Here is a 21,239-nt window from a genome sequence, read left to right on the forward strand (position 1 = left end):
TCTCTGTGGTCCGGGGCGGGGGCGGGGCCCAGCCGTGGGGCGAGAACGGGGTGGGGCGCCCCGCGCCGGGGCTCCGCCTCCCGCCCCTCCTCGGCCTCCTCCCCTTCCCCCGGCTCGCCCCTGGGGAGGGGTGGGTGGGTAGGTGGGGATTCCGGACGGGTGGCGAAGTCGCAGTAGCCTCAGCCAGGCTGTGGAGCGGACGGACGCGTCTGGTGCCCCGGGGAGGGGCGCCACCGGGGGAGGAGGAGGAGGAGGTGGAGAGGAAGAGACGCCCTCTCTGCCTGAGACCTCTGGAGGCTCTGACCCCAGGGGCTAGGGGACTGCCAAATTCCTCCACCTCGGCTGTCTGAAGAGGCCGCGACCCTGGAGGGCCCTGAACCCACTGCACCAGGGGCCCCAGCACCACCCGGGTGGCCTAAAGCGACAGTCTCAGGGACCACCGCAAGGTTTCCTGTTGCCTAGACCACGAGCCCGGGGTCAGAGCCACCACCCTTCCAGCTACCTGCGTCCTCTGCTGCCTCAGGCATCAGCCCCTGCCCCAGCCCAGGTGACATGACGGTGCTGTCTACTCCCCGGCCCTCGCGGGTGACCACGCTGAAGCGCACAGCTGTGGTCCTGGCCCTCACGGCCTACGGAGCCCACAAAATCTACCCCCTGGTGCGGCAGTGCCTGGCTCCGGCCAGGGGCCCCCAGGGGCCGGTCCGGGAGTCGGCACAGGCCGGCGTCAACCGGGTGTTCCTGCAGCGACTCTTGTGGCTTCTGCGGCTGCTCTTCCCCAGGATCCTGTGCCGGGAGACGGGGCTGCTGGCGCTGCACTCGGCCGCCTTGGTGAGCCGGACTTTCTTGTCGGTGTATGTGGCCCGCCTGGACGGCCGGCTGGCCCGCTGCATCGTGCGAAAGGACCCCCGGGCCTTTGGCTGGCAGCTCCTGCAGTGGCTCTTCATCGCACTCCCTGCCACCTTCGTCAACAGTGCCATCCGCTACCTGGAGGGCCAGCTGGCCCTGGCGTTCCGCAGCCGTCTGGTGGCCCATGCCTACAGCCTCTACTTCTCCCAGCAGACCTACTACCGCGTCAGCAACATGGACGGGCGCCTTCGCAACCCGGACCAGTCCCTGACGGAGGACGTGGTGGCCTTCGCTGCCTCCGTGGCCCACCTCTACTCCAACCTGACCAAGCCACTCCTGGACGTGGCCGTGACCGCCTACACCCTGCTTCGAGCAGCCCGCTCCCGCGGGGCCGGCACGGCCTGGCCCTCGGCCATCGCTGGCCTCGTGGTGTTCCTCACAGCCAACGTGCTCCGAGCCTTCTCACCCAAGTTTGGGGAGCTGGTGGCAGAGGAGGCGCGGCGGAAGGGGGAGCTGCGCTACATGCACTCGCGAGTGGTGGCCAACTCGGAGGAGATTGCCTTCTATGGGGGCCACGAGGTGGGGCCGGTCGGTCGGGGCACTGGAAAGCGCGTGGCTGGGGGTCCGAGGCGGGAAAGCCCGCTGCCGGAGGTGTGGGTGGGCCAAGGGAGGGGAGGCTGGGGTCCGACAGGGCCTTGGGCAACCCGGATCGGCGCAGTCCTGGAGAAGCAGGAAGGCCGGGTGGGGACTGACCCGGGCCACTTCTGCTTCCTCTCCTGCTCGCTTGTCCTGGCCCTGGGACTGTGGACCTTAGCACTTTGAGACTGAGCGCTCCCTGCTTGCCCCATGCCTGCAGCCAACAGAGAGGAGGCTCCTGCCGTCTGGGAGCAGGGTCGGTAGGAGGCGGCCTGCTGCCTGGCCCCTCCTGGGCCCCTAGGCCCTTTGAAGGCCGGCGTCCGGCCGAGCTGGCCGGGCAGGCAGGCGTTGTGGGCATGACTCAGCCCAAGCGGGAGGTTAACGAGCAGCACCCAGCGTGGTGGCCGCAGCAGTGGCAGAGCTCGGCGCCCCGGGTCAAGGCTTCCCCCTCCTGAGCCCGAGGGCCCGCCTGGCTGTGGGCCTGGCTGCCTCCCCAGAGCCCTGGCCAGGGATGCCGGGCCCAGGCGGCCACCGCGGCAGGACGCACTTCCTGCTTGCCGGCAGCCACCCTGCCCCCCGTGTGGCCGCCCTTCCGCCCAGGTCCCAGCCCCTTGCAGCCAGGCTGAGGCTGGGGCTGGGGCCGGGGGGCCGGGGCCAGGACCCGCCAGCGGGAGCCAGGAGCCCAGGCCTGGGAAAGGTTACTCCAGGCCAGTGCTCCCTTTATCTCGCCTCTGCCCCTCCCCTTCCTCGTGCCTGGGTTGCGGCTGCCTCCGGCTAGGCTCTCTGAGACTCTGGTTTCGGTTCCGAGTGCTTCTTGGGGGAGGGGCGCAACGGCATCCACGTCCTGAAGGTGTGTGTGTGCTCCTTGGGTCAGGCACCCTGTGCCCCCAGACCTAATCTCGTCGGCTGTGCATGGCATCCGGCAGAGAGGCGGGTTTGGCCCTGATTTTTCAGAAAGGCTCATCCCGAGCAGACGGGGGCATCCCACGCGTGGGCTGGGCTCCAGATTAGGAGAAAATGCGCTTGGTCTGCAGCCGCAACCCCCTGTCCTCCAGGCTGCAGGGCCTTGGCAGGCAGCCGTGGCCTTGGGCGAGGCACTTGGCATGTTCCCTGCAGCTACATTGTCAGCCCCAGCCGGCACTCCTGCCAGCTCCCAGCATGAGCCCCGACCGCCTGGGTGCTCAGAGTAGGCGCGCTCACTTGAGGAACGGGAGATTGGCTTGAGGCAAAGCTGAGCTGTGCCACAGACCTGGATGGAGGGGCAGAAAAGAGATCCCTGGCTCCCTGAAGGCCTTCCTCTGGGCCAGTTTCACAGGGAGGAGGCGCTGGCCAGGGCAGGAGGGGCCTGGTACACGTCTACGGCCTTTCTGTTTAGGCTTCTGCCCCAGGGCCGAAAGCAGTGTGGAGTGCCCGGCCTTCGCGCGTGGGTTGGTTGGCCCTACTCTGCAGGCACGTGGCCCACCGCAGTCCTATTGGCTAATGTCCCCGTGGACACCGGCCCAGGCTCAGATCAACAGGCTAGGGTGGACAGCCGGCTCTTCTGCTGTTACCTAGCCACGTACACACACACACACACACACACACACACACACACGCAACGTCTTATTGACTTGAGAATAGGTAAACCTTTCTTAACGAGTCAAAGCATCATTTACAAAAACTTGATTCTCCTAACGACTCAGCCGCTATGGTCCAAATTCCGTGCCTCTTGCCACTTCCAGGCTGTGTGAGCTGGGGCAGGTCACTTGGCCTGTCTGGGCTTCCAAGTCACGTACAATGGACATGAGAACACACAGGTGACGGGACATGGTGAGAATCACATGGAGAGCTGGCTGTGAAACCACGTGGCAAAGGAGACGTGCCAGGCTGGGCAGCTATTAGTCAGGCGAGGGAAGGCAGGGCTGGGGCGCGCTCCCCCGGCTGCACCGAGAGACCCATGCTTCCTAAGCGCTCCAGTCCCCGCCTGTCTAACTGCTGCTGCCACCACGGGAAACCCTCTCTCTCCCGCTCCCTTCCCAAGGACTCTAGCTGGCTTGGGTGGTGGGCTGTCTCCGGGGGGGGGGGGCACTGCCTGCAGGAGCTGGCGCGGGAGTGGTTCCTGTGGGAGAATGCGGAGCAAGTTTCTCACCAGAAGAACCGTGGCCAAGGATTACCTTTTGCTTGGTTCAGGGTGGACCCCCCCCCCCAAAGCCGTTGCCCAAAGAAACAGGCAGGGTGGCTGCCCTCAGCCCGTGGCAAGGAGCTGTCCAGGGCAAAGACAGGGGCGAGGCAAGCATCCTGACGACAAAGCTAGAGGAAAGGGGATGAGAGTAGGCCGAGGGAGGCGGGGCTGCCGTACCCCAGTGCTGTGATGTCAAGCCCCTCCCTCCCCCAGGTTGAGACCTGTGCCCCATAGACATAGCCCAGTCGCGACCCCCAGCTCTCATCGTTGTCACAGCCATCAGATGGCACGCGTGCGCAGCGCTTGGGGACGCTTGCTCTCACCTGGCCGGTGCTGACCAGCAGGCCTGGGGCCTCTCTGTCCCCCGCCTCCGCAGGTGGAGCTGGCCCTGCTGCAGCACTCCTACCAGGACCTGGCTTCGCAAATCAACCTCATTCTGCTGGAGCGCCTGTGGTACGTCATGCTGGAGCAGTTCCTCATGAAATACGTGTGGAGCGCCTCGGGCCTGCTCATGGTGGCCGTGCCCATCATCACCGCCACGGGCTACTCGGAGTCAGGTGAGAGCCGCTGCGGGGCCGGGGCCCGTCCACCTGGGCGCCCAGGGCTGCAGGCTTGGGAGGGCCCAGGGCTCAGCCGGAGCCCCTCGCCGCCCCCACCCAGCTCCCTCGACAGCATCTCCTGCTTTTCGGCACCGCTCCACCAAACCCGGGCCTGCAGCTCGGGAACAGCCGGCGTCCCTCCACCAGGCGCCCGCACCCTGGCCCAGGGGGCCCTGCCCTCGGCCCGAGCGCAGTGGGGAGGTGGGAGGCCGGGGCACCTGAAGGGCCTCGGGGCTCTGGGAAGGATTCCCGTTTTGTTCATTCTCTTTGCAGTCTTTCGTGGTCGCCCTTTGAAGGCAGACACTCATGCTCGGGGACAGTCAGGGCTCGTCACAGGGCCCGCTCCTTCTCTGGGACCCTCTGCCTGCAGGATTGCCGGCCTGAGGCACTGAGGTCAAGTTGGCTTTGCCACGGTTTTCCTTCCTGGGGGTGATGCGTGTTGTGACGCGCTGTGAGCTTCCGCTTTCTTTGCCCACCAGCCCTTCCGCACTGCCCGCTGCCACCCTCTCAGACAGACACCCTCCAGAGGTTCTTACTGTGCCCGCAGCCGAAGGTTAGTGGGCGAGGCATCGGGGCGGCCAGCCCTTCTCCTTCCGCCTGCCGATGGCCGTCGTTGCCCTCAGCGTCTGCATGGACCCCCTGGTCCCTTCGATGGATGGTTGATGGTTTTCTTTTTCGGCCGCCCCATGGCTTTTGGAGTCCCCAGGCCAGAGATCAGATCCGAGCCACAGTTGTGGCAATGCCAGACCGTTAATCCATTGTGTCGGGCCAGGGATTGAACCTGCATCCCAGTGCTGCAGAGTGTCGCCAATCCCGCTGTGCCACCGTGGGAGCTCCTCCCTGGTTATTTTCAGCCTTTTTGTCTTTGGCATTGGGCGGTTTCACAGGCGGTGTGTTGTGCGTTTCTGTTGATCCTGGTTGAGGCTTGTTGTATAGCCTTTGAATGTTTAGAGGGTTCAGTCTTCAGCTGCAATCTTTTGTCTTTTTTTCACTATCTTTTCAAATATCGCCTCTCTTATTCTTTCTACTCTTTCCTTCGGGAACTCCCGCTGGGCGCGTGCTTCGGCTCTTTGTGCTGAATTCTGGGAGGTTTCCTCTGGTCTTCCTGCTAACTCATGCTCGTTTTCTCTTTGGCTGCATCTAATTTGAATTTTTTAAAAAGTTTCAAAGACTACTGTCTCTCTGTCTTTTTTTTTTTTTTTTGGTATGTGTCTTTTTTAGGGGCATATGGGGCATATGAAGGTTCCCAGCTAGGGGTGGAATTGGAGCTGCAGCTGCCGGCCTACACCACAGCTCACAGGAACTCTGGATCCTCAACCCGCTGAGCGAGGCCAGGGATGGAACCCGCATCTTCACAGATACTGGTCTGGTTTGTTACTGCCGAGCCATGATGGGAGCTCCAGTGTAAAGTTCTATTTGATTGTCTTTGAGATAGAAATTCGAAAGTGAAATTTTCTCTTTCAAATAGGAATTTCGAGCTGTGTTTGTAAGTGTCTGATTTTCTCAGCTTTTTGCCTGTTCCTTTTCTGCTGGCGACCATTTTAACCATGCTTATTCCATGGTCTCTATCCAGCTCTTCTGTTGTCCGAATCGAGGGTCTAGTCTGCGGCCCCACCACCCGGAACGCGCCCGATCTCGTCCAAATCGAGGTCTAAGCCAGGTTTATCTTCCACTACCGGCCGTGCAGTCGGTTGGTGGCTCACGGTCCTTGAGCGTTTTGCTGCCAGACTTCCGCTGGAACCCCGAGGAGGCGGGCTGGAGGCCCTGATTCCCGGCTCGCCTTTGCTTTTGCTTAGGCCGCTCATCAGTTGGAGGCCCTTTTCGCGTTAACGCCTCCCCTTGGCGGGGAGGTAGTGTCTCTTGGTAGTACTCAAAGCATTGATTTGTGTCTCAGACACACAATTACACCTTCTCAGAGGAGACCTTTGGTTCCTTGCACCTGGAGCCCTGAGTACGTGAAAGAGGCTGCCCTGTGTTCTCTGTCTCTGGGGATGTCGCAGGTGCACCTGGCTGCTGTTTCTCCTCTTGCTGCTGGCACTGTCCCTTGTTTTGCTGCAAGCAGACCTCCGATTTAAAAGGTGTTATATATTTTCTGCAACTTAGTAGTAAGAGGGCCTGATTCTCTCCCTATTGGTGTTTCTGCCTTGGGGCTTCTGTGCCCTCAGCTGTCTGTCCATCTCTGGGTGACCCCCAAGAGGAAGCATCTCATGAGAGGAAGCAGTTGCTTTCCACCAATGGGCCCCTACACAAAGGGAGGCCTTGACTTAGGCCAGACTCAGTCAGCACATCTGGCCTGGGTGGAAACGGGGCCATGAGGAAACCAACCTGCAGTTTCTATGAGGAAGCGCCTGCAACCAGTCTAGTCCCCAAGGCCTCTCCCTCCTCTCAAGGCCTGGGGCTTTTTGGAGCCTCTGCTGTGTTGGGCTTTGTGGGTGATTCAGGGTCACGAGCTCCTGTCCCCAGCCTCCTGGCCTTGGCTGTGTTACCTGTGAGCACGTGAAGCGCCCCCACTTCTCTTACTGGCCTTCCCCAAGCTGAGGCTCTGCCTCAGGGCCTTTGCTCCTCCTCACTCTGCCAGGAGCGCTCTTTCATTGGCCACCCGTGGCTCCCCCTCCTCCCTCCATCAGAGCTCCAGCTCACAGGTGCCCTCCAGCCTTTGCTCTTCCCCTTTCCTGCTGCTCTTCCAAGCCGGAAACAGCTGCTGCTCTGCCACTTTAAATTCAAGGAGGGCAGACGTTTGTCTGTTTTGTCCCCGCTGTGTCCCCAGGAGCTGGAAGCTGAGAATGCTGGGAAGGTGGGGGGGCACCTAGCAATGGGGGAAGATGGAGATGCCTTTGCCCTTCTGGCCTGTAGGTGCCACCCAGCGGGAGGGCTGGGGGAGGGGCGCTTGGCTGGAAACTGCTGTCGTGTGTCTTGCTCTGCCTTAGGGTTCGGGTTCGTCTGCAGGAAAACTGCAGAGGGCCATTCTGTCTCCAGGGAGGTGCTGGCTGTTGCCAGGCTCCCCCAGACCCTGCCCCTTTGCGCGCGGTCACTTGCCAGCTCTTCAGAGGAGGATTCGCATGCCCCCACCATCCCTGCCTGGGGGGCACGGTGGGAAGGAAGGTCTAGGACCCTAGAGGTCTGAATCACCACTCCCCTGCCCCACCCGGTTCCCAGGATTTCTGGCGCTCCGGCCCCCCAGGCCCCGTCCACCCTGCGCGGCACCTGCCCTGCCTTCCTGCCCCTTCCCACCCCACCCTCGCCATCATATCCCTGAGGCTCTGATCTCAGGTCCAGATATGCCCCTGGGTAGTCAGGCCTCCCCTTTGCTTCCCATCACCATTTCTAGAACATTCCTTGTTTGAAAGCCTTGCCCCTCCAGGGGATCCCAGGGTCAAGGGAGTCAAGGCCGTTGACAAGAGAGGATTGCAGTGAGCGACCATCAGGTCTAGACTGACTGCAAAGCAAGTCAGGACGGGAGCAGGCTCCTAGGGGGAGATAGTGGCTTTGGGGATGGCACAGGATACGGCATTAAGGGGAGAGGTGAGGGCAAAATGGGGTAGACTGCAGGCCCGGGAGTTCCCGTCATGCCTCAGTGGTTAGCAAATCCGACTGGGAACCATGAGGTTGCAGGTTCGATCCCTGGCTCGCTCAGTGGGTTAAGGATCCTGCCTTGCCGTGGGCTGTGGTGTAGGCCGGCAACTGCATGCCACAGGTGCGGCCCTAAAAAGACAAAAAAAAAAAAAAAAAAGAGTGAAGGCCCAAAAGGGGATATTGGTGTTTGAGAGGCTTGGGAGGGGCTGCCATTGGGGTGCAAGACACACACCGCGTACAGTTCAGCCTTGTAACGGGTTCCCTTCAGCAGTTTTCAGTAGTCGCAGAGTCGTCCAGAACGTTGTCACCACCCCCTTAGCGCTCCCTTCCCCCCCTCCCTGGCAGCCCCTGGCAGCCCCTGCTTTTTCTGTTGCTGAAGGTCTGCCTCTCCTGCACTCTTCACGTTAAGGGAATCGTGCAGCATGTGGCTGCTGCGTCAGGCTTTGTTTGCCCAGCGGGGGGGGGGGGGGGGGGCGTCTTTGAGGCCGCGCCACCCTGTAGGACCCGTGCTGTATTGCTCCTTCCGCGGAGTAAAGTTCCACTTGGGGTCCGTCCATACATCCGTCAGTAGACGTTTGGTCGTTTGCGCCTTTTGACTGATGAATGACGCTGCGACTCACACGTACCATTTTTTTGGTCCGGACCTCTCTGTTCACTTCTCTTGGATGTATGTCCACCTAGGAGTGGAATTGCTGGGTCTCTCGGTAACTCTCTGGGTGGCATTTGGAGGAACTGCCATGCCATCTCCCACAGCGGCGGACCACTGTCTGTCCCCACACCAGCAGCAGCCCGGGCTCCGACCTCTGCACGAGCTCATCGCCACTTGTTACTGTGTCTTTTTTTTGTCTTTTTTTTTTTTTTTTTTTTTTGCCATTTTCTTGGGCCGCTCCCGCGGCATGTGGAGGTTCCCAGGCTAGGGGTCGAATCGGAGCTGTAGCCACCGGCCTACGCCAGAGCCACAGCAACGCAAGATCCGAGCCACGTCTGCAACCGACACCACAGCTCACGGCCACGCCGGATCGTTAACCCACTGAGCAAGGCCACGGATCGAACCCGCAACCTCATGGTTCCTAGTCGGGTTCGTTAACCTGTGTCTTTTTTTAATTTTTTTTATTTCTATTTCTCTTTTTAGGGCCATACTTGCAGCATATGGAGGTTCCCAGGCTAGGGCTGCTGCTCTACACCACAGCCACAGCAACATCAGATCCGAGCCGCGTCTGCGGCCTACACCACAGCTCAAGGCAACGCGGGATCCTTCACCCACTGAGCGAGGCCAGGGATCGATCCTGCATCCTCAGGGATGCTAGTCGGGTTCGTTTCCACTGAGCCACGACGGGAGCTCCTCATTTTGCTTATTTTTTAATTATAGTCATCCCAGTGGGTATAGGTGGGATCTCCTTGCAGTTTTGATTTTATAGTCCCCTGATGACTAATAATCATCTTTTCGTGTGTTTATTGGCCATTTGCACGTCTTACAAGAGAAATGCTTATTCAGATCCTTTGTTTAATTGGATTCTTTGTCTCTTTATGATTGAACTGAAACAGTTCTCTATGTATTCTGTATAATTTGCAGATATTTTCTGCCAGTCTGTAGGTTGACTTTCTTTCACTTTCCGGATGATCTCCTTTGGTGCTCAAAAGTTTTCACTTTTTTGGGGAGTTCCTGTCATGGCTCAGAGGGAACAAATCTGACTAGGATCCATGAGGGCCCAGGTTCGATCCCTGGCCTCGCTCAGTGGGTTACGGATCGAGCGTTGCCCTGAGTTGTGGCGGGGGTTGCAGATGCAGCTCGGATCTGGTGTTGCTGTGGCTGTGATGTAGGCCGGCAGCTGCAGCTCTGATTCGACTTCTAGCCTAGGAACCTCCATGTGCCATGGGTGTAGCCCTAAAAAGACCAAAAAAGGGGGGGGGTTACTTTTTATTTCTTTTTTGGCCGCCCCCACCGCATGTGGAAGTTCCCGGGCCAGGGATTGAATCCGGTGCGTCCACAGTGGGAACTCGGAGTTTTTTCTTTTGTTACTGGTGCTTAAGGAGCCACACCTTATCCCCTGCGTTCTCGTGAGAGGTGTGCGGCCTTGGCTCTCCCGTGCAGGCCCGGGCTCCGCTGTGCGTTCGCTTTCGTGTGTGGTGTGACATGGGGTCACTCTTTTGCGTGTCGATACCCAGTTGTCCGAGCCCCATTTGCTGGAGAGACTCCTCTCTCCACTAGTGGGTCAGGTCTGGTCTTCCACTGTCCCCACCTGTCCCCTCGCCTGCGCTCTGCAGACTCAGAGGTGGCGAAGAAGGCGGCCTTGGAGATGCGGGAGGAAGAGCTGGTGAGCGAGCGCACGGAGGCCTTCACCATCGCCCGCAACCTGCTCACGGCGGCCGCCGATGCCATCGAGCGCATCATGTCGTCCTACAAGGAGGTAACCCCTGCCCGCCGCGCCCCCCCCCAAGCTGCCGCCCCCCGGCTGCCGGGGCTCAGCCAGGGTCGCCCTCCCTGCAGGTGACCGAGCTGGCCGGCTACACGGCCCGGGTCCATGAGATGTTCCAGGTATTTGAGGACGTCCAGCACTGCCGGTTCAAGAGGCCCGGGGAGCCGGAGGACGCTCAGGCGGGCTCGGGGGCCGTGGTGAGGTCGGGTGTCCGTGTGGAGGGCCCGCTGCAGATCCGAGGTAAGGGCGCCTGCCGGTGCCCCTGGGGAGGGGGGGGGCTGCAGGGGCGCTTCCGGGCCATGCTGGGGCTCCCGCAGTCTTCCTTCCCAGAGCGGTGGCTCCTGGCCAGGATGTCTCTTTGTAGAAGGGGGGCGTGGTCCCTGAGCACAGGGGCCCCTCACCCCCCGAGTGCCCCGCACGAGCAAGCTCAGAGCCCCCCTGGGCGCCGAGGTGCGCTGGAGGGGGCGCCCACACCAGAGCCGCCTTTCAGACGGTGCTGGCCTGGCCGTAGGTGCGGGCTCCGCGCTCGGCTCCTACAGGGCAGAGGATGTGCCCCTCCGGGCCCAGAGCCCCGCAGGGGGCGCCGCCGGCGCGGGGGAAGCCCCCCGGCCACACCCCGACCGCGCCTTCTTTGTCCCCCCCCCCCCCTCCCCGGCCTCTCCCTCCAGGCCAGGTGGTGGACGTGGAGCACGGGATCGTCTGCGAGAACATCCCCATCATCACGCCCGCGGGAGAGGTGGTGGTGGCCAGCCTCAACATCCGGGTAGGCCTCCGCTGTCGGGAGCCGTTGACCCCAGGTCCCCGTGGCAGGTAGACTCAGCTCCAGGGGAAAGGTCGGCGTGTCTCTGACCGTCGGGTCTGGGGCCCTGGAGTCAGAGCTGATGAAAGGGACTGGCGGTTCCCACGAGTGGACGAGAGTCACCCAGCAGCCCGCGCCCCGCCCCTGTCCCTGACAAGCCTAGGCCTTAGGGACTCTGGGCCAACTCCACCTGTGATGGAAGAGATTGTCGGTCACCAGCCTGGGCCTGAGGTCCCAACCCGCTGCTTCAAGAGGCCCCCGGGGCAGGTGTGTGCCCGGCGCGGCGCGGCCCGGCCCCCCGGGAGAGCTCTGAGCCACAGGGCGTCTGTCGAGAGGACACCCTGGGGGCTGACATGGACCGGTCACCTGTGTCCTGTGTCCCATGTCCCCTGCCAGGGCTTTGGAGGGAAGGGGAAGCCTAGGGGCAGGAGTCATTGATTCGTTCAACCAGTATTCCCTGAGCTCCAGGCTGGGCCCTGTAAACCAGAGGTAAACTGGGGGTTCTAGACGGTTACAAAGGTCCCCAGTTAGATGGCCGCCTGGGGTCCAGCGAGGGCCACGGGAAGGGTGGTCACTGTCCTTGGGGGGAAAAGAGGTCACAGGAACCTTCAGCCAGGAGCCTGCGGGCGGGCGGGTGGGCAGCACGGAGAAGAAGAGGGCGGGGACAAGGAGCCGGGGCCGGCTCTGCAGCGGCCCTGTGCGCCTGGCTGGGGTGCCCGGGTGGCGGGAGCCACGGCCAGACAGGGAGTAAGCGGGAAGGGCCGGTGCCTAGAGCTCCTTTGCTTGATCTGCTCAGAGGGGACCTGAGAGCCAGCCGGAGGCTGGACTCTGGCCCGTGGTTCCATCCCCACATCACCCCTGGAAATAGACTGTCACCCTTGGGGTGGGGGGTGGGGGTGCCGCTGACAGCCAGGTCATCCAAGGTGAATGGTTTCCAGGCTGGCCTAGGGGAAGGCAGAAGGCAGAGACCAGAGGACCTGGTGATGAACAAGGGCGCGGCTGGTGCGAGAGCACAGCGAGGCGAGGAAGGGGTGGAGCTGGTTCTGGGCTGGGAGACATTGGCGAGGGGGAGCAGCCAGGTGGCCAGGGTGCTGGCCGGAGCTGGGGCAGCTCTCAGGGGGCGGGGGGCGGCCCAGGCCCGGCCTGGAGGGTTTATAGTCTCGCGAAGGACCGTGGGGCGAGGGGCTCCGATGACAGAAGGCCAGATCAGGCCTCTCCCAGCTCCTGGGCTTTTGCTGACACTCTGTCTCTCCTTCCCCTTCACCTGGCGCTTCCCCTGGGGGCGTGTCTCTGTGTCCAGATGGTCCCTGTTTTATAAGGACACCAGCCACGCTGGAGTCCGGGCACGCCCCACTGCTTATCTGGATTTACGTAATCACATCTGCAAAGAGTCTTTCCAAATAAGGTCACATTCTGAGGTCCTGGGGGTTAGGACTCCGGCGTGTGACTTTGAGGGGACACAGTTCCACCCCTGCCACTGACATTCGCATCAGCCACGCTCTCGGCTCTTCCAGGGCCTCCAGCGCAGGCGGGAAGGCCCTTGGCGTTGCTGTTGGGTCGCGTGTGGCGGTGGGAAGCGGGTCAGCTGGATCTCCTGCCCTCCGCCAGCTCAGGACCGCCGTCTCCCACGGCAGCCCGTCCCCGCGGGGGTCCCGAGGCCCTTGGTGCTGGGCTTCCGCTGAAGAGGGGCGGCTGCGCAGCAGGCGGCCTTGGCCTTCAGGCCACGTGCCCATTCCCCGAGCTGTGGCAGGGCCGGCGCTCCCCCTGCTGCCCCCTGCCCTCCGGCGCATGCTGGGGCCCTCGGGGACAAGCCGGGCCTGAGACGGGCCTGTGGCAAGGGCTCTGGATGGCGGAGCTCACCCCGCCAGCGCTTGCCCCTCCTCACAGAGAGCTGCCGGGGTGCAGGGAGCTCCCCCGGAGCGGGAGAGGCCACGGGGGAGGGGAGGGCCCCGGCCCGGGTCCCACAGCGGCTGCCTCCGCAGGTCGAGGAGGGCATGCACCTGCTCATCACGGGCCCCAACGGCTGCGGCAAGAGCTCCCTGTTCCGCATCCTGGGCGGCCTGTGGCCCACGTACGGCGGCGTGCTCTACAAGCCCCCGCCTGAGCGCATGTTCTACATCCCGCAGAGGTGAGGGGCCGCGAGCCGCTGGCCACTTGGCGGCCACTGGGGCACGCTCGTCCCAGCGTGTGCGTGCCTGTGTGCGGGCTGAGCGACAGGCGCGACCGTCGGCAGGGCAGCCGGGCCTCCCTCCCCTCGGCGGACACGCGGCTCTCCCCACAGGCCCTACATGCCCGTGGGCTCCTTGCGCGACCAGGTGATCTACCCGGACTCGGTGGAGGACATGCGAAGGAAGGGCTACTCGGAGCAGCACCTGGAAGCCATTCTGGACATCGTGCACCTAAACCACATCCTGCAGAGGGAAGGAGGTAGGGGAAGGGCCATGTCACCTGTCTGTGCCAGGAGCAAGCCGCCCATCCGTCATCCTTTGTCCCAAGGCTCAGCGGGGGAACCTGCCGCCGCCCCCGCCCTGTGGCCCTCTTGGCCCCCCCGGCGGGGAAAGGTCGCCCCAGCCAACGTTCAGGAGTCCAAAGTGTGTGCGCCCTGGAGAGCCCTGCCTCGCCTGGAGGACTGATAGAGGCAGGTGGCCCCAGGTGGCCTGAGCGCACGCGGGAAAGGAGCCAGGGCCGTCCGGCCGGGTACCCTGGCCAGGCTGCAGGCTGGGAGCTGGGGTCTCCCTGGCAGGGAGGGAAGCCCCAGGAAGGCCTTAGGCAGGGAAACGGCAGGTCAGATACGCATTTCAGACAGAGAAGAGACCACGGGTGTGACAGGGCAGCCTGGAGGGGACGCCTGCCCTCATGTCCGGCTTGAGCCTGGGGTGGGGGTGTCCCCTGGGAAGAGGCTCAGGAGGGAAGGACAGGCCGGTGGCCAGGGGACGCGTTGCTCTGGGGCTTCTTTGCACTTGCAATGTCCGCAGCGCCCAGAGGGGCAGAGGGGAGGGCGGCCTTACTGCCCCGAGGAAGCCCTATGAGCCGTCTTGGGATTTTCCTAGCGAACGCGGAGCAGCAGAGCTCCGCTTCCTCCTCTGCCCAGAGGGGCAGCCTGACCTTGAGCAAGACCTCCCCCTCCACCTGCACCGGCGTGACACACGAGAGCTTCCCCCTGGACCGTCCCCTCCTCCTGGCCTCCACGCGTCCCGTTAGCATTGAGGTCAGCTGTGCCAAACAAGCACCCCCAGCAGGGGCTCCAATCATGTACAAGTTTAGCTTCCTGTGAGAAAGGAGTCCTGAGGTAGGCAGGCCACTCGGCTGTATGTGGCCTCCGTTCCCAAGGTCCAAGGTGGCTGCTCTGGCCTCGTATCACATCCCAGGCCACAGGATGGAAGAAGTGGGGCGGAGGCGACAAAGCGTGAATGCCATCTTTTAAAGAAAGTTCCAGGAGTTCCCGTCGTGGCGCAGTGGTTAACGAATCCGACTAAGAATCACGAGGTTGTGGGTTCGATCCCTGGCCTTGCTCGGTGGGTTAAGGATCTGCGTTGCCATGAGCTGGGGTGCAGGTCGCAGACGCGGCTCGGATCCCGCGTTGCCGTGGCTCTGGCATAGGCTGGGCAGCTACAGCTCCGATTCGACCCCTGGCCTGGGAACCTCCATGTGCCGCGGGTGTGGCCCAAGAAAAGACAAAAAGACCAAAAAAAAAAAAAAAAGTTCCAAAAGCTGGAATTCCCACCATGGCTCACTGGGTTAGCAATCCAGCTCGTCTCTGTGGCATGGCCGGTTCAATCCCGAGCCCAGCACAGTGGGTTAAGGATGTGGCATTGCCGTAGCTGTGGCATAGGTCACAGATGCAGCTCGGATTTGATCCCTGGCCGGGGAACTTCCATATTCTGGGGGTGCAACGCTCACACTTATGTCCTGTTGGCTGGAATTCAGTCTTAATTCAGGTTAAACCTCACCTCGAGGCGAGCCAGGGGATGTGGTCCTTTTTTTCATTACACACACATACGCGCACACTTTGGCCGAGTGCACGGCAGGCAGAAGTTCCTTGGCCTGGGCTGGAACCTGCGCCACAGCCACACCCAGAGCCGGTCCCCTGCCAGGTTGGGAGGCCGTGTGTGACTGGAAGGACGTGCTGTCGGGGGGCGAGAAGCAGAGAGTCGGCATGGCCCGGATGTTCTACCACAGGTGAGCGCGCGGTCTCGGACCCTGCTGGGCACGTGCGTCCCCGGGGATCGCGGGGGGCAGCTCCCCTGGGCGGCTCTCCCCTTGCCCCAGGGCGCAGCGGGGACGGGGCCACCAGGAGCGGGCTGAGCGCAGGCATCAGGCTTCCGCACGGGGTGCGTGCTGGGCGCGGGCTTGGGTATCGGCCACGGAAGGTTCACCGCCTCGCGCGCTGGGCCCCCACCCCCAAGGCCCAAGTATGCCCTCCTGGATGAATGTACCAGCGCCGTGAGCATCGATGTGGAAGGCAAGATCTTCCAGGCGGCCAAGGATGCAGGCATCGCCCTGCTTTCCATCACCCACCGCCCCTCCCTGTGGTAGGTGCCCTCCCTCCCTGCCCGCTCGCCCCATGGCTTTGCCGCTGGGGAGGGGGCAGAGGGTCCTGGCGGCCTGGTGAGCGTCTCCTGGCCAACATCCTCCCGGCCCCTCTCCCGACACAGGAAGTACCACACACACTTGCTCCAGTTCGACGGGGAGGGTGGCTGGAAGTTCGAGAAGCTGGACTCGGCCGCCCGCCTGAGCCTGACCGAGGAGAAGCAGCGGCTGGAGCAGCAGCTGGCGGGCATCCCCAAGATGCAGCGGCGCCTCCAGGAGCTCTGCCAGATCCTGGGCCAAGGCCCGGGTGTCCCCCACGGTGCCGCCACCTGACCCAAGGCCTTGGCTCTTCACCCTTGGCCCCCGCCCCACCGCGAGCCCTCGGATCACATGAAGGAAGTGGCACCCCTGCGCACCCAGCCCTGCGCCCAAGCCCCCCCCCCCCACCGCCACCCTGCACGCGCGCCCTGCCCCCCTTCCTGTTCCTCAGGGAGGGGAGCGGGGTCAGAGGCGAGCCCCAGGTCACACCATGGGTCTGGGCCAGTGCCCTCCTGCGGCTGAGGGCCCTTTACTCCCCCTTCGGTCCCTGGGAGACATCACGGTCCGGTGTGTCCCTCTGCTGCCATTGTCCAGGTGGCCCACCGAGATTTCCGTCCCATGGGGCGCCCTTCCTGCCATAAAACTGGCCGGGTGGGACCCTCAATGAGACGGGGCCCCTCGTCTGTGCCCCCGCTCCCCACCTGTCATCCCAAAGAGCCCTCTGGAGGGCACTTCCCAGCGAGCGATGGTAGGAATGTAACCCCTGACCCTGTGGGTCCCTAGCCTTCTCTCCTACAAGCTAATTTATTGGATTCCTGTTTGTAGCCACCTCCATCGCCAATGTGGGCACCCTGCCAGCGGGGGAGGCGGCCTGGGCCGTGGTCCTTCAACGGGGGGCCCACCTCTCGGTCAGCCCCTGGCCACCCCACCAGCCTACACTGCCAACCACACGGGGTGGGTGGGGGCGTGCCAGCCAAGGGGGGAGATGGACGCCAGTGCTGCCGGGCGTGCGGGCGCCACTGTGCCCAGTTCAGTGCCAAAGAGGGGTCGGCAAGGGAGCTGTCTCTGCAGAGCCAGCCCCCAGCCAAGAGAGAGACCCCGCAGCTGTGCCTTTCGGGCCCTCAGGCCTCGCTCGGGTCGGGGGCCTCCCTCAGTCCCTCAGTAAAAGCCTTCCATGGAACATGCGGTCCGCCTCCCAGCCTCTTTCTCTGCCAGGGCCTGGGGGAGAGGCAGGAGGGGCAGCCATCTGCCTGGTGGAGGGGGACCCCAAGCCCCGCCCTGGGCCAGAGATGCGGCGGGATCCGCACGACTTACAAACATCATATCTGAGCACAGATAGGACTCTGGACCCAGCCTGACAACAGTGCTGGGGCGGGGAGCGGGGGCAGGTGTCTGGTCCCTGCGTGGGGGGCTGCCGAGTGGGCTGGTCGGGGGCTACGGACAGGAAGCGTCCTGAGCTGGCCAGGCGAGGGGCAGCCGCGCCAGGTGGTTCTAGGCCTTCTGGGAGGAGGGGGATTCTCGTACAGAGGCCCGGGGCTAAATCAGGAGCAAGATGCCAAGCGGGGCAAGGGAGGGGCTGGGGCTGCCCTTCCAGGGCCTGGACTCACTCCACAAGCAGTGAGACGCCACCCAAGAGTTTTCAGCGGGATGGGAATTATGCTCAAAGTTGGCCGTGCGTTGGAATTATCCTGTGTCACAGCAGGTTAAACATCCAGCATTGTCATCACAGCGACACGAGCTGCTGGGGCAGCGGGTTCGATCCCTGTTTTATCTGAATTACGAGGTTAGGATTTGTTCCTGGTCCCGGGAGAAGTGGTGATTCGAAGGGCTAGGAGTTGTTCCCCCATCGCTTTCCAAGGTTGTGTAAGTCGTCCCTACCCGATAACAAATCCTTTTTTTTGGGGGGGGGGGTCTACACCCATGGCATGTGGAAATTCCCAGGCTAGGGATCAAACACACGCCGCAGCAGTGACCAGAGTCGCTGCAGTGACAACACGAGACCCTTAACCCACTGTGCCACAAAGGAACTCCCTAAATCCCCCTCTTTTTTTCAAACTTACTCAGCTAGAATGGTTCTGTGGTCTGCCACCAAACCCTAGTTGATACAGATGGAAAGAGACATACCCGGCAAAAATCAGTATCAGGAATAAAAAGAGGTCGCTGCCTAACAATTAAAGAAATAACCCGTATGCAATATGTGTGACTGGGTCACTACTGGGCAGCGGACATTGACAGAACGTTGTAAGTCAACTCTAATAGAAAAAAGGAAAATCTTTTTTTTTTTCTTTTAAAGCTCCACCCGCGGCATCTGGAGGTTCCCAGCCTAGGAGTCGAAGGGGAGCTGTAACCGCTGGTCTACACCACAGCCACAGCAATGCAGGATCCAAGCTACTTCTGCGACCTACACCACAGCTCGCGGCAACACCAGATCCTTAACCCACTGAGCGAGGCCAGGGATAGAACCTGTGTCTTCATGGATGCTAGTCAGATGCATTTCCACTGAACCACAACAGAAACTCCAAAAATAAAAATCTTTAAAATATTAAAATAATAGCGGCCATGGAAAAAAAAAAAAAAAAAGAATCCGTTCAAAAGCATTCGCCGTTCTGAAACGTGTGTGTACCTGCCTTATGACAGAGGCTCGAATGTACATCAACCAAATAGCAGCAGTAAAAGGAAAAATTAATAGATTACTAAATCCGGGAGTTCCCGTCGGGGCGCAGTGGTTAACGAATCCGACTAGGAACCATGAGGTTGCAGGTTCGATCCCTGGCCTCGCTCAGTGGGTTAGGGATCCGGTGTTGCCGTGAGCTGGGGTGTAGGTTGCAGACGCGGCTCAGATCTGGTGTTGCTGCGTCTCTGGCGTAGGCCGGCGGCTGCAGCTCCGATTCGATCCCTAGCCTGGGAACCCCCATATGCCGCGGGAGCGGCCCAAGAAATGGCAAAAAGACAAAAAAATAAAAATAAAAAATAAATGAGTAAATTCATCACAGTAAATCACACTGCCTCTCACTCCAATTGGTAGCTCAAGCAGATGAAACTGGTAAGAATATAGCACAAATTAAGCAAGCTTCATTAACAGACAGCCAGAAACTACACATGCTTTTCAAGTTCGCCTTGAACACTAAAACCCACCACAGAACAAATCTCAGCAAATTCTAGAAGAGTGGGTGTCATACAGATCGTGTTCTCGAATGTGATAGACTTATAATGAAAATCTAATATACGCTGGAAACGAACAATGAAAACACTGCCTGTGAAAACATGGGCTGAAGCTCAAGCAGTATTTAGGAGGAAATGTACAGCCTGAACGCAGGTTGGTAAAACTGCAGTAGAATAAACCCAAAGAAAGGAGACAGAAGGAAATCACAGAGACAGCAGAAATTCATGAAAAAGAAAAAAGGAAAGATCAATAAAGCCAAGCGCTGCTTCTTTGCCATTGGTAAAAGAGAAAAGGCTCTGGCAAGAATAAGAGGAGAGAGGGAGTTCCCGTCGTGGCTCGGTGGCTAAGGAACCCGAGCAGGCTCCATGAGGATGCACGTTTGATCCCTGGCCTGGCTCGGCGGGTTAAGGATCTGGTGTTGCCGTGAGCGGTGGTGTAGGTCGCAGATGCAGCTCGGATCCTGCGTGGCTGTGGTGTAGGGCGGCAGATGCAGCTCCGATTCGACCCCTAGTCTGGGAACCTCCATATGCCAAGGGTGCGGCCCTAAAAAGACCAAAAAAAGAAGGCCTGAACAGTCCCGTAATTTTGAAAGAAGTTGCTAACATATCAAATGTACGGATAGTGGCTAATGGCTGCAGAAACAAGGCAGTTCTAGATCGTTTTACAAATGAATTCTATCAAAGCTTCAAGGAATAATCCCTGTGTTGGATAAATTGTTCCAGGGAACAGAAAAAGAGGAAACGCTCCAACACCACCACCACCAATCCAGCCCAGAAAATGCAAGGGTGGAATCACTAGAAAATCATGACGCATAATTGACCATCAACTGACGAGAAGAGGAAAATTACGTCATCAACTCAGTGTGCTCAGAAAAAGCATTTGATAAAACTCAACACGGCAAACTAGGACTGGAAGGGAACTTTCTTAACATCATAAAGTTGTCTATAAATATCTCCTGCAAAACATTATAACCATCCTCTTTGCTTCCATGAAACCTTGTAATGTCCGGGGAATTAAAGTGAGATGGAATTCCCATCACGGCTCAGTGGGTTCAGAACCCGACTAGTATCCAGGAAGATGCAGGTTCGCTCCCTGGTTTCACTCCGTGGGTTAAGGATCCAGGGTTGTTTCACTCCGTGGGTTAAGGATCCAGGGCTGCCGTGAGCTGTGGTGAAGACGGCAGACGTGGCTCGGATCCCGTGTTGCTGTGCCTGTGGTGTGTGCAGTTGCAGGTCCCATTCCATACCTAGCTCCCCCCCGGGCACGTACGGATGCCCCAGGTATGGCCCTGAAAAGAAATTTTAAAAAGCAAATCATATATATAAGAAACTGGAGTTAAAAGGATTGGATGTCAAAACAAACAAACAAAAAGCACTGTCTCGTGGCTAAGCCAGTTAAGGATGCAGCGTTGTCACTGCAGCGGCTTGAGTCGCTGCCGTGGCATGAGTTCGATCCCTGGCCAGACAACTTCCACACGCCCCCGGCATGGCCAACAACAACAACAAAGGGTTGGAGAAGAAGAAACAGCACGATTATTCCTCACAGATGGCAAGACTGCGTAAGTCGAAACCCAAAAGAATCCACAAAAGGAATTATTAGACTTAACGCAAAGGGTTTACGAGGTGGGCTGAGAGAGAACACATACAAAAGTCAATTGTGTTTCCTTGTGGTACACACCAAACCAACACAATATTATAAATCAGCTCTAATTCAATTTTTTGCTTTTGTCTTTTTGCCTTTTTTCTAGGGCCGCACCCCTGGCATAAGGAGGTTCCCAGGCTAGGGGTCCAATCGGAGCTGTAGCCGCCGGCCTACACCAGAGCCACAGCAACGGGGGATCTGAGCCACGTCTGCGACGTACACCCCAGCTCACGGCAACGCCGGATCCTGAACCCACTGAGCGAGGCCAGGGATGGAACCACTAAGCCACAACGAGAACTCCCTAATTCAATTTGTTAAAGTCAATTGTGTTTCTATGCACCAGCAGAAGAGGGTAGGAGTTCCCCTCATGGCTCAGCAGTTAACAAACCCGACTAGGATCCCTGAGGTTGCGGGTTCGATCCCTGGAGAGACATCCTATGCTCAGTAGACGGGGAAACAATATTTTAGAGACGACTCGTCTCCAAAGGGACTCAAAATTCAACAAAATCTTCACTTACTCCTTCAAAAAAAATCCCAATAGAGTTTTTCCTGGAACTATGACAAGCTGTTTTTAAGCTTCTAAGGAAAATTAACAGTGCCTAGAACAGCTGAGGAGGTGAGATCATTTTGAAAGATCAGGAGGACCGGGTGGAGGAGGAAAAGGAGAAAGAGAAAGCGAATTTTAAGAAGTGACTCCCCCGTATCAAGACCTGCTTTGAAACCTGAGTAAGTAGGGAGTTCCCTGGTGGTCCAGTGCTCGGTACTTTCACCACTGTCGCCTGGGTTCAATCCCTTGTCTGGGAAGTGATTATATTCAAACTAAGACATGTGTTCG

The 21,239-nt window shown here is 60.0% G+C and overlaps 1 protein-coding gene across 1 annotated transcript; it reads left to right on the plus strand.

The window, feature by feature from the left end:
* Nucleotides 1-133: 133 nt before the first annotated feature.
* ABCD1 (ATP binding cassette subfamily D member 1) lies at nucleotides 134-16,785 on the plus strand. Its single transcript, XM_047764540.1, has 10 exons — nucleotides 134-1,425; nucleotides 4,020-4,200; nucleotides 10,081-10,223; nucleotides 10,304-10,472; nucleotides 10,901-10,995; nucleotides 13,014-13,159; nucleotides 13,313-13,458; nucleotides 15,126-15,210; nucleotides 15,438-15,563; nucleotides 15,687-16,785. Exons 1-10 carry the CDS (start codon nucleotides 553-555, stop codon nucleotides 15,892-15,894), a joined length of 2,172 nt encoding a protein of 723 aa, XP_047620496.1. The 5' UTR covers nucleotides 134-552; the 3' UTR covers nucleotides 15,895-16,785.
* The last annotated feature ends 4,454 nt before the right edge of the window (nucleotides 16,786-21,239 follow it).

The sequence above is a fragment of the Phacochoerus africanus genome, chromosome X, assembly GCF_016906955.1.
Source record: "Phacochoerus africanus isolate WHEZ1 chromosome X, ROS_Pafr_v1, whole genome shotgun sequence".
NCBI classification, from domain to species: Eukaryota; Metazoa; Chordata; class Mammalia; order Artiodactyla; family Suidae; genus Phacochoerus; species Phacochoerus africanus.